At 36.0% G+C, this 12,746-nt stretch overlaps 1 protein-coding gene across 1 annotated transcript in view; it reads right to left on the bottom strand.

The window, feature by feature from the left end:
* LOC137272888 (large neutral amino acids transporter small subunit 1-like) overlaps nt 1-12,135 on the bottom strand; it is a 30,733-nt gene extending 18,598 nt beyond the window's left edge. The window contains exon 1 of the mRNA XM_067805304.1: nt 11,666-12,135. Coding sequence (XP_067661405.1) covers nt 11,666-12,110 — 445 coding nt within the window. The 5' untranslated portion in view covers nt 12,111-12,135. The remainder of the gene's footprint in view (nt 1-11,665) is intronic.
* Nucleotides 12,136-12,746: the final 611 nt, after the last annotated feature.

Genomic DNA, 12,746 nt, shown 5'->3' with positions numbered 1-12,746 from the left:
CTCAAGACCCACCTTTTCTGAAAGACATACACCTAGTCAGAGTGGACATTGCTGATGCATGTGGCACGCATCCTCTCAAAGCGCTTCAGAGCGGTTATTCTTGTGCTATATTAGTGCTTATTTGATGACGATGATGATGATGATGATGATGATGAACTTGTGTGTTTCAATAAGTGAGACCTAGTTGTCCTGCTACTAGCATGTATCTGTAGAGATATGTGATGCTATTTCAGACAGCTTGTTAGACAACTACTTCATTGGTTTAAGCGTCACCCTTACTCAATCCTAACTTAAATAAACCATGGTAACTCTATAATTAGTAGAACTGCGTAATTTAAAAAACATCTCATAGTGCAAATGAATATAATATTAGCATATATCATTAATTAATTACTCAGTATTGACATACCATGCTTGGAGAAGTTGTACAAAGCAATCTTAGCATTTAAGTCTTATTACCTTAACCCCATGGACATCCGGGTCAGAATTTGCTAGTGATAGCACCTATCAGGATCAGATGGTCAGACTCGCTGTCTTGCTTGACATATGTCAACATATCCCAATTGTACAGATCGATGTTCATGATCTCAGTCACCAGTTTGTCTGGTGCAGACTTGATAATTCACAGACCTTTGCGATATAGCTGGAATACTGCTGAATGAGGCGTTAGTCGTATTACACACAGGAGTCTGAACTAAACTCACACTTACGGCAGTCTAAGCCTGTTTTGTGTAACATTACCTCAGGCTGAAATATTCCGATTCACCTGTTGCTGATAACTTATGTGGAATATCTAAACACTTTGTGCTCAGTATTCAGTTTCAGTCATTCCAGTATTCATCATTTCACAATACTTCTTCATTAAGTCAGTGAACATGTTAAAAATAAGTTGATCAATACATTGCGAAATGAAAACACCATGAATACATGGGCAGCAACCAAGCACTATTAAGTGAACATGGTATGTTTTATGAGAAATATAGTAAAGAATACAAATAATTATTCATGAATAATACATGTAATAACTCAAGCTAAAACATTTAAATACTTCCTGTAATGGTGTAAAGCAAAAAAAGCAATACATTGTGAACAATGCCACTTTTTGGCAACCTAATGATAGAGATATAAGGGGCCCTGGCAAAGTGTCACAAGTCAGGTCATTTTGAAGCTTGAATATGTTCTGTTGGGAGAATCTTACTAAGGTGAACAAGAGAGTAGTTCCAAGTATCCTTTAAAAATATCCACACACAGAATTCATGAAGGTATACGGTCTGATCACATCGAATATGAATCATGAAAGTATACGGTCTGATCATATCGAATATGAATCATGACGTATATGGTCTGATCACATCGAAAATGAAAATAAATCAGAACATGATAACTAAACTCAGAACTCCAGATAAGCTTTCGTCAATGTGGGTATGATACCCACACTTCTGAAACTAAGTGGGTATTTCCAATTTCAAGTGGGTTTCTATACTTTTAGATACCCACCATCTTTTAAAAATTCTGGAATAACCTATGCGACATTTTTCAATTCAAAAATAAAATAAGACAAAATCCACCCAAAAATGCCAAGTTATAGGTAATACAGCTTTACCCATGTGTAGTCCCTAAACTCTCAAAGTCAGCTTAGTTTTAGACACCTTTTTAACCATAGAATATTTGTTGTTTTATTATCAATGCAATCACAAATGGCTGATAAGGTATAAATCCAGCTAGGGTCCATGAAGGTAGTCTAAGTACTGCAAGTTCCCCTGGTCCCTATGGTGATCAACCTTCAGTTGTTGGCGATCCTCAGAATTATTTACATTGTATTGTGCTAATTTGAAATCTTATTTTAGAGATATATGCTACGTTTGTTTCTTATTGCTTTGATATACCAGTTGCTTTTACTGTCCTTCATCACCAAGTTTTTAAACAACTTGCAAACAGAAAAAAACAAAAAAACTTCATTAGAGGACTGCTAGTTGAATTAATAGGCAAGTACTGAGTTTCGTAATCAGAATCAATTGCCAGTGATATTTTAAATGAACTTGTAACATTAGCTATTAGCGGTGTGGAAGTGAAACAACATGATGGGAACAAGATTTTGAAAAAAAGTAACTGATAGCTGATAGAGTGAAGACATGGCTGATATATCATCAAATAGCCATCCTGATATCTTGTATTACACCAAAATGGATGCAGATACAGGCACATATTATTTCTCACAGCACACAAAGATAATGAGTGAGTGATTGGGGGAGATAAGTTCATAGTCACAGCGACAGTATTTAGTCATATCATGACTTAAAATGATTACAAATTCATGATAAAGGCACAAATTCTAAAAACTAGATATTTTACTTTAAGATGTGGACATTTAATACACTTGCTCACCATTTCCAATTTGTCAACAGAAAGCCACTCTTTGATTGGTTGTTATTTACAGATGGGTCAATCAGTGAAGGGTTAACAAATGACGACTGGCAATCTATCATTTGTCTTTAGAATTGCACATTTCTGTTGCCTTTAGAATTATTCAGGAATTTTTTAATTGTGATTATGTAGAGATGCAACAGCTTTACGTTCGACTGGCTTGAATTGGTGTAATATGCAACATGATTTTGATGTACTGAGTAAATACACATTGTTATTTTGTCAGAGCATACAAGAATATTCAGTGTATTTTTCATACGCTGGCATATATTTTGCTTGTGTGTTTCAACTTTTCAATAGCGTATTTTACACAAATTCGCAGCTTATCTGGGGCTATGTAAATTCAAATGATTTTGAGGTATTTGAGTAGTTTTCAATAAGATTTGGGGGTCAAGTAATGCAATCGTACAAGTAGAAAACAATTCAGCAACTGTGCTGTCATTTATAGTTACAGACAAAAAGTTATTGAGCATACGGTTATCTCCTGAAAAGACCCGCTCACCAGTGCTTTGTTCCAGTCCATTGTTCGGCATTTTATGTCTCAAAACATACAGAAGAAACTGAAAAGGAACCTAATTCAAGTTTGGAAGAAATTGGCAAGTCCAGACTAAGCCATTCTTTGAAATTAAGCATTGTTCTCCATTTGGATTTTTTTTTTATTTTGCAGGCATACATTAAAATAGCAATAGGTAATATATACTGAACAGCAAAAGAAACACAAATTTCGAAATGAAATCTCATAAAAGTAAGTGCTAATGTTTAATGCCAGAGTTGCATTTCTTTTGCTGTTCTGCATATTTCTGGGACTGAACGTCAGTCCAAGACTTCAGCTATAATTAACTTTGCCAACTGTTAACTCTTTCCTGTTCTGTCTAGACAATATCCTGCCACGCAAGGATAACTAGTGCATAATGACAGTGACTTTAGTTTCAGCACTATCTCTATACCATTTTTCTATTTCACTGGCAGGATTAATCAATCTGTGAGATGAATATTTCAGTATCCATCGTAGGTTGTTTGAGGACATAAAATCCTCAAAACTGGCCTTGTTTTCTTATATATCTAGGTTTGAGGTGACAGTTTACCATGCTTCACTGACTTCTTTTTTTAAGCAAGGAACAGCACGAAAATTCTGTCTTCCGTTGAAAAAGATATCAAAAAGATAAATTTGTCAACCTTTTATTTCAGTTTCTAACTGATTAGTAATTGGGCAATGATGAAGTCAACAGTTATATAATGATACAGTATGACTGTTTGCCTTAAAATAATATTAAACTGACTTGAATAAAAAACACTAGTAGCATTGTCAACATGTTCAATAGGAAACATAACAATCAATACTTTTTAATAGTAGCGGTTTGTAATATATAAAAAAATATAGATAAAATGCCTATTTCAAACCTGCATCTGTTCAATAGTAAGCATAACAATCAATAGTTTCAACAACATCTATTACAATTTTTAACATATAAAACATAAACTAGCATTTCAAACCTGCTCTTTATGTTTGTAACAGTCATTCTGATTAGTTCTTCTGAAAATATCATCGAATGAAATCACTCGTCTTGTTAGAAAGTCTACAAATACATTGTTTATCAATAGCGGTGGTCTCACAGAAATTGTGTGTACATTAGTAATTTCAGCTTCTAAAACATCATCTCATAGAAAGATTTCAGCATTTTCCACCGTTCAAAACCGATCTTTTGAAAATTCTGTCATTGCTAAAGTATTTATCAATGAACTTATTCAAAACAGCTTTTAATCAGAGGTTGCTATCAAAAGAATATTAACAGATTTGCTTACCGATGTCACTCAAGCACCAGCAAAGAAACATGACAACAAAGGATTTTCTAGAAAAAAACTCATGATGCACGTAAAAAGTAAGTTTCCATGGTTATCTCTCAATAAACTGATGAAATGAGACTAAATTGCACTTATTGTAAGGCAAAGATAAATGCCCAGAAGTCTAAAATGGCTAAGACATGTGACAGCAAATGAACATTATCAAGTAATCCATCAAGATAATATCACCTGCTTCCGTTTTATCAACACGACATTATTGATTTCAAACAGTTATCAGAACCTGTTTGAAATGACTTTTATACTGACAATTCATGAAAAGCGGTCTGACAGTCTAAGTAAACTATCATCAGTACTTTTCGTTACACTCCACTACTGTGTCTAACAAAACCTTAGGGGAGGTTGTGTCAGGTAACATTTGAGATTGACCAATCAGAACACAGCTTACCAAATCGCGAAAGTGCACATTTGCAAATACCATTTGAACTGAAAATAGTGTTTTTGGCAATTATCAAGGATGTTATTTTGCAGAAATATTAGCTAATGGTAACTTTGTCAACAAAAACCCCAAGGTGTATATACTGCAGGTCAAATAACTGTGTTACATGCAGATTTTTGTTTGTGGAGAGATCTGTGTCAGTGACCTGAATATTTTTAAAGTCCCTCCGATCCCTAAATAGTAGCCGTTCTCTGGTTGGTTAAATCTGCTTAACCGCCTCGTGTTTGATTGGACGGTCATTGGTCGCTCAAAGGTTACCTGACGCGACCTTCTACTAGGTTTTGTTAGACTCAGTGGTGGAGTGTAACACTTGTTTACTGTTTAGAAATCTTATGTTTGTTATATAATGTTAATAATTTTTAGAGTTGTGACGATGAGCCCATGCCACGATACGATACGTATCACGATACTGGTAGTCCAATACATACGATACGATACATATCACAATATTTTGTCCTTGTATACAGAAAAATAAAAGTACTGGAAATAATGTGCTGTTAAGTTATCATTTCAGGGAAGGTATTCTTCTCCCAAGAAAAATAAAACATGTCATCATGAAAGACATTTTATCAAAAATGTTTAGCATGTGTCAGTAAAGTAGCGTTTTCCCAAAAAATGGAACAGCAGGGATCAACATTGGCACAACTGGCTTTTTTGCACAGATAACAAAATAAATTTGTGAAAATTATCTCAGTCGGAGTATGTCCATAGCAACATTTTCCATGAAAATCTAAGTAGATGGGGAGACAGTGTTTTCGTAGACTGCCAAGTATGTAAGTATCGTGTTGAATCGATACACGACAATCGTATCGATGTATCGCATCGTGCAGCTCTTGAATCGTGATAACTTGTCGATACACGACAATCGTATCGATGTATCGTATCGTGCAGCTCTTGAATCGTGATAACTTGTGTATCGATTAATCGTCACAACTCTAATAATTTCAAAGCCAATTATAAGAAATGTCAAATCTGAAATGTTTGTTTAACTTTATTTTGTGGGTCCTGTGAATTTTCAGTGGGTCAGACCAGACATCTGAAACTTACATGACCCAATGTCCTGTCACTTTGAAATGCCATTGTGAACACTGCTGACAAGTTTGTATTTCAGTTTGATCACTGTACAACTACAAATCACAATAGAAAGTAACTTAAACCATCGGGGTTTTTATTAAATTCCATGTTAATGCCTTAAATACAAACAATTGGCTATAGTTATCTTTTTTAACACCTTTTTATATTACTGACATCGAAAATACCCAAATCTGAAAAAAAATGGGTATTGGAAAATTTTATTTCAGAAAATGGCTAATAATCCTGAAATCCATTGTCAAAGTTCTCTTTCCCAATTACTGCAAGGGTAAAATATCCAGATTAAAACATGGGTCACATGTCGCAAATAACAACTTCACACTAAGACACTGTGAAATATTCAGTCAAGACACTGGGGCTGACGGGTTGGTGATTTCTATCTGACCACTGGTGAATCTGCCAGATTTGTCACAGGGTCAGACGCTATTCATGAACACTGGAAGATAACAACTTGTTTAATTAAAGTTCTTTAGTTCTACATTTAAGTGCAAACAACTGAAACAAATGAAAAAACTGAGTCCTGAAAAAATGTTTTTTTAAAATGATGGCCTCTCCCAAGTATAGCATGGCATGTTTACAGCTCTATTTGTCATCTCTGGCAGTTTAGAACAAACTGTACTGCTGTTTCATAACATGGAGGACCTTCACTCTCAGGGACAATATCATAATAAATCACAACATACAACAAGTCTGTTTCTCTCAAAACTCCCATCACCCCATGCCCAGGACAAGTCAGTGTTCTTTTCAGGCAATCAGATAATGTATCTTGTCCATGGGCTACTAGATAATTTCTGCTTACGGTTTTAAACTGCAAATAAACTTGGATTTCATTTCATCTCTGCTCAAAATGTAGCTATTAAATTTCACAATGATAATAAATTAGGGACATCTCTCTTGTGATAAACCTGGCTCAAAAAAGATGGGAGATAAGATAGGACCAAAACATGAGATTTTTTCATATCTTATGGGATTTAACTGTTCATGGTCATTCAGAAGAAAAGGAATAAATGACAAATAAGACATTGTTACGTATTTAATCAACTTAAGTCAACCAATCATGAATTGCAATGAATTACACAACATGAAACTGAATTGACAATTATAGAAATATATGTCACTCTAGCTTTACTAACATCACCAATGGTGTTTCTTTTCTTGGTTTTGATCAAGGTCAATGATTTCGGTTGTTTCTTTGTTTTCATTTGTAGTCTTTAAAAATTTTAGTATTAAATGAGATGGTTTCATTACCAGATGCTTTTTGGGAGGCATAATGTTGCAGAACACAACTTCTGAACGCGAACTCTGTACAGCATCGCACAGTGCATAAACAACGCAGTACTGTGAGGTTCCGAGTTTTCCATACCCCTTGCAGCACAGATTGTTTTGTACAGCCCTGTGTAATGATGTTTAAAATTCCATACCAGAAGTTAGGTTTACTGGTAGAAGGCAAATAACGACAAAGGATTTCCCAATAAAACAGATTTAAAAACTATATTATTTCTAATCATACAGGTGAGCTGGATGTGATTTTAAAATCGCTGCAGATAAATCTGAGTGAGATTTTACAGCAGTTGATGCAAGAAAATTGCAATATCGTGGCCGAAGTCAATCCGTGTCTTTCTTTGTTATTTATTGCTTCTCAATAAATGGTCTGCTGAACAATGACCATGTTGATTTATTCTTTCACAATTCCACTACATGATTATGTATTATGATTATGTCATAAAAATCAGGCTAAGTGGAAAATTAGTCAGGACTAGTAACTTTCCTACAGTCACATGCCCTGTGGCAAGTGGCTTTTAAATAAATTTGAACCCCTGCTCTCGCCTAAGGATTTTTCTGTCTACAGGAAATGAAGGTACAGAAGCTCACCTTTCTTATTTTTAATGTGAGTGGGTACATTTAGGTTTACACCATACTCACATATGGTAGCTGTCTGTAAATAATCAAGTCTAGACCAGACAATCCAGTGATCTTAGCATGAACTTTGATCTATGCAACTGGGATACAATGACGTGTGTCAATCAAGTCAGCGAGCATGACCACCTAATCTGGTTAGTTGCCTCTTACAAGCATTGGTTTCTGAAGATCAATTCTAACCCAGATCTTTGTGAGTGGGAGCTGTTTACAAATGAACACTGTATACTTTAGCATTTCATCATTCACCCTAGCTGATGATCTTATTTTTAAACAAAGATCTTGTAGAAGCTGAAAAAGATGTTTGCAATTAATCAGTTCTTTGGATGGTGACAAAACCTATAACAATGTGAAGTACTAGTATAAGATCACTGAGCATGACAAAAATATGTATGTTACAAAGAGAAAGGCAATCATAAGAAACTGAAATGTCTGGTTGACATACATTCATGACAGATTCTTTTGAAACTGGTGATGCTTTCACTTTGGCATATATCAATGAACTGAATGCTCCGAAGGTTCACAATATGTGCTATGACCTTCACTTTGCTCTCTCTTATCAGCATTTTTTTTTTCAAAGGAAGGAATATCCCAGAGATACATGATAAACAAGTATTACATAGGAATAGAAAACACATGGCCTTGGGATGCATGAGCCATTTGCATGGACATACTGATATAGAACTGTAACTGTACTTCTTTGTCAAGTTCAATAAATTTATTCTGAAAATTAAAATATACTTCCAGCCTTATGCTATGGACTTAAATAAACAAGTCTTGGACAGACAATCCAATGACCAACATCATGAGCATCAATCTATGCAGTTGTCATAACTACAATAAAAGTGACATGCAGTATAAAATCAAACTTTCAAAAATTTGCTTCAGCATGTTTAGGGTTGAAAGCTTACAAAGCTGACGTGCTACATGCTTTCAATGCCTGTTCTTATTCAGCGCTAAATTTTGTTGAAACATTTTACTAGCTGGTAGAACAGAATTATGCTGTGCGATACTGTTTTCAAGGCTGCACATATGGTTCCTACTTAAACTCAATCTGAGATTAACAGGTAACCCAGCTGTGCATTGAACAATCAGAGTATCACAACAATCAAAATTTCTCTGTACTGGTAGAACGGGAGAAAGAAAATTATCAGGGCTCCAGATCACTCTCGGCCACAAACACTCTGCTCTTTAAACAGTACGGGTGTTTTCTTTTAACAACATTGAGAAGTTGCTATGGGTGACCAAGATCTTTTATGGATAAATCTTCTTTGAATCTTTGATATACAATGTTTCAGGGTCATTTAAGATCCCTTCATCTGGTGAACCGACAGATGAAGCTATAATATCGACCATATGATGTCGTAAGTTTGCCATGATGTCACAATGCATGTGACATCACAATCACAAGGAATTGTACAGTATGAGTGTAGTTAAAAAAATTGATTTTGGATAAGTATGGCTGTTATTGACAGAAAGTTTTAATGCAGACTTGGTGATTCAAAAGTAATTACAGTCACACCTTGTATATCCGAACTTCAGATATCTGAATACCTCAGTTTCCGAACATTCTTCACAAAAAAAAACCCCAAACTTTTCCAGTGACAATTTACCTCGTATATCCGAATGTTCGGTTTCGTATCCGAATGGTCAATTTTGCTAACGAAACCTAAAAATGTGTACAAATTTGCCTTGCATATATCCAAACACCAAAGCTGACATCGGCAAGATGTCAAATGTTTAGTGCTTATTAACGGTTTATACCTTTGTTGTCGGCGAGATATCAAAACACGAAGTCTATCATGTCTACCGCTTGTCAATTCATTGTGTGTCCAGCTAGTTAATTTATTGTTTATTGAAGACATGTACTTATCACTGAGTGTGTAGGTTAATTAGAGAAGAAACAATTTAAGTTTGACACTGAGTCGAATCGTCAGTCAGTTACACAGATGACAGCAGATCTCTTTCGTGATTGCTTGTTTTTGACTGACACATGGGATCACGTGGAAGGCGGGTGATATTGCTTCTTGACAATGCGGCAAGTCACAACTGCAAGAATCTTAAACTTACTAATGTTGCTGTCCATTTCCTGTCGCCGAACACAACCGCACACATCCAACCCATGGATGCAGGAATCATACGGCAAACATTGACATCACTCCAGGTGAGATCTCACATCGAAAATCTGATTTAACACTTTGAAAATGCTGGCGACTTCACAAATCTGGAACTCTTATTGAAAAATCAAGCAGCAAATAATAACTCTGCTGCCCGAAAACAGTCATCCATCAAAGACTTCTTCAAGCCAATGTAATTTATGTAATGTTATGTTATGATATACACATGCAGTTGACCGCCTAAGTCCTGATTCAGACATCCGAATGATTCGTATATCCGAACAATTAAAAAAAACAAAGTCTTCGGATAAACGAGGTCTGACTGTATCTTAATACAAAAAATATATTTTTTTAAATTCTGCATAGATCAAAGTTATGCACAAATGATTTTGGTTACCTTTGTAGACATACATTTGATGAACTTATAAAACAACATTGCTAAATACAAAGTATGTTGATCCATGGCAAATTTTAAGTTGAATTGTGGGATTTTTTTCAATTATTTATTGTAATCAAGGCAGTCTTACTTTAACAAGGATATTTGTTTCCATAACTCATACACAAACTGGATCGGTAAACTAGTCTTGTGACTAAGATGTCTCTTTGCCTGGACAGAGCATGGAAAGAAACCTTTCAAAATTTCCCACTAGATCACATTACCAGTGAGTTGACCAGAAAAACTGATACAATACTAGAGTAAATTCCGAACACTGTACTATAGGACATATGGGATATCATAATCCATACATAAGAACAACTACTCACAGACTCGTGAGTTACATCAGCGAGACCATTATTTTCTTACAAAGGGACAAGGTTACACACGCAGCAATTTTCATGTTGACATTTCAATATTTTCAGCTGAACAATCGACCATTTCAACCTAGAGTAAATTATCATGAACAACATTTATATGGCATGAAACAGACAACATGTGGAAAAATTCTAATTTTTTGCCTGAAATGTTACCAATGAGTCCAAAGCTACTTTTATCAGAAAAAATGGTTGGCATAATGAATTCAGCTAATAAAACTAGAGTCTACACATACAACAGAATAATAGTAAGAAGTATTGGAAAATTGGCTATGCTGAGGGCTTAATCAGAGCAGGGTGAGTCAAAGTGCAGTAACACAGAGACCTGGAGATTAAGTAATCTCATATAATAATAAAATATAATATATATAATAAAAATTATGATAAAATTCATAAGGAGCCCAGGAGAAGTGTGATGTGTGTCAGTGTGCACTGAAGTGGCATAGTGGTTAAAGTGCTAATTGTAAACTCTCTCTCTCTCTCTCTCTCTCTCTCTCTCTCTCTCTCTCTCTCTCTCTCTCTCTCTCTCTCTCTCTCTCTCTCTCTCTCTCTCTCTCTCTCTCTCTCTCTCTCTCTCTCTCTCTCTCTCTCTCTCTCTCTCTCTCTCTCTCTCTCTCTCTCTCTCTCTCTCTCTCTCTCTCCAGACCAGAGAAAATAAATTAAAAGAATATGTTACACTCAAGTGAGGCAGTAATATTCCAACAATCACAGCTGGAGAACTCCAGAAATGGGTTTCACACATTGTACCCATGTGGGGAATCGAACACAGGCCATTTGGAGTGACAAGCAAACACGTTAACTACTAGGCTACACCACCACTCTTTCTGAATGAAATTATAAGGACATGCACTGAAACACCACATTAAAACAGAAGTTCAGAAATGGGATTACAATAATTCACAAATTCACTTTTCTAGATTTCTGTACAGAATTTGAGATAGATGTTTATGATTGCTTCAAATCACTGACGTATACATTGATGCATATGATATAATATACTTACATACAATACACACAGCAAACAGTCTCTGAGGAAGCTCTGGTACATCGCAATCAGGGAATATCGGTTGTAGAATATACAAACTGCATATCAGACTCAGTGCAGCGATACCAACAGGGCATATCAACATAAAGTTAATCCATAGACACACAAAAGCTGGATAATCCCCGAACGCTCTTTTGATGTAAACATATTCTCCGCCAGATTGTGGCATCGCTGCCCCAAGCTCCGCATAACACACAGCACAGAGGGTATTGTAAATGCCGCAGATAGACCACATTACCAAAGACAACCCCACTGATTTTGTGTGCATCAAAATCCCAACAGGTGACACAAAAATTCCGGAGCCAATAATAATACCCACGATAATCGCAACCCCTTGGAATAGGGTGATTGTTTTTTTAAGTTCCACCTTCTCCACCGGAGGCTCGCCTTTTCCCGAACCCATCTTCAAGATACTTTATGTGAATGAGAAGAAATATACAGGTATAAGTCCAAGTTTCCTTTCTGTGGTGCTTGATTAGGCCGCACGTCTAATTCCGTATGCTTCTACAACTGCATTAGCCAGTGACTTTCATGTACTGCGCCACGTGGTTTGCTGTTGTACATAACCAACAAGGGGCCGTTGACTGGTCTCCTGTCCAAGCCTTACGCTTCCCAAGGCGGTTCGCTGGTATGCTTGCTGTTTGAGTAACAGCTGATCTGTAATGGTGTGTCAAGTCACGTAGGTCAACCACTGATTAGCTCTTATTGTTTTACGCCCGACCAGCATTCCCGCCTTGAAGCTCTATCACAACAAACCAACAGAGTAGCGTCCCTTGTTTACAATTAGGGAGCGGTTATTTTGGTGGTTGTTAAGAACACGCCTACCAGCTTCATTATGAATGGGCTGCTAGCCGATGATGCAATAGTCTGAAATATGATTTTTTTCTCTTTGTGTGTGTGACCTGTCATATCAAGACATGTTTATAAGGATTCAACACTTTTTGTTGCAGCTTGATATTTTCTAAAGGCATTAATGTAACCTACTGAAAAAAACAGAATACCCAATAGTGGCAGAGAGACATGTACAAACATATTGCGT

Source organism: Haliotis asinina, chromosome 2 (genome assembly GCF_037392515.1).
Source record: "Haliotis asinina isolate JCU_RB_2024 chromosome 2, JCU_Hal_asi_v2, whole genome shotgun sequence".
NCBI classification, from domain to species: domain Eukaryota; kingdom Metazoa; phylum Mollusca; class Gastropoda; order Lepetellida; family Haliotidae; genus Haliotis; species Haliotis asinina.
Note: the sequence above shows the minus strand (reverse complement) of the source record. Positions and strands in the feature narration are given on the sequence as shown.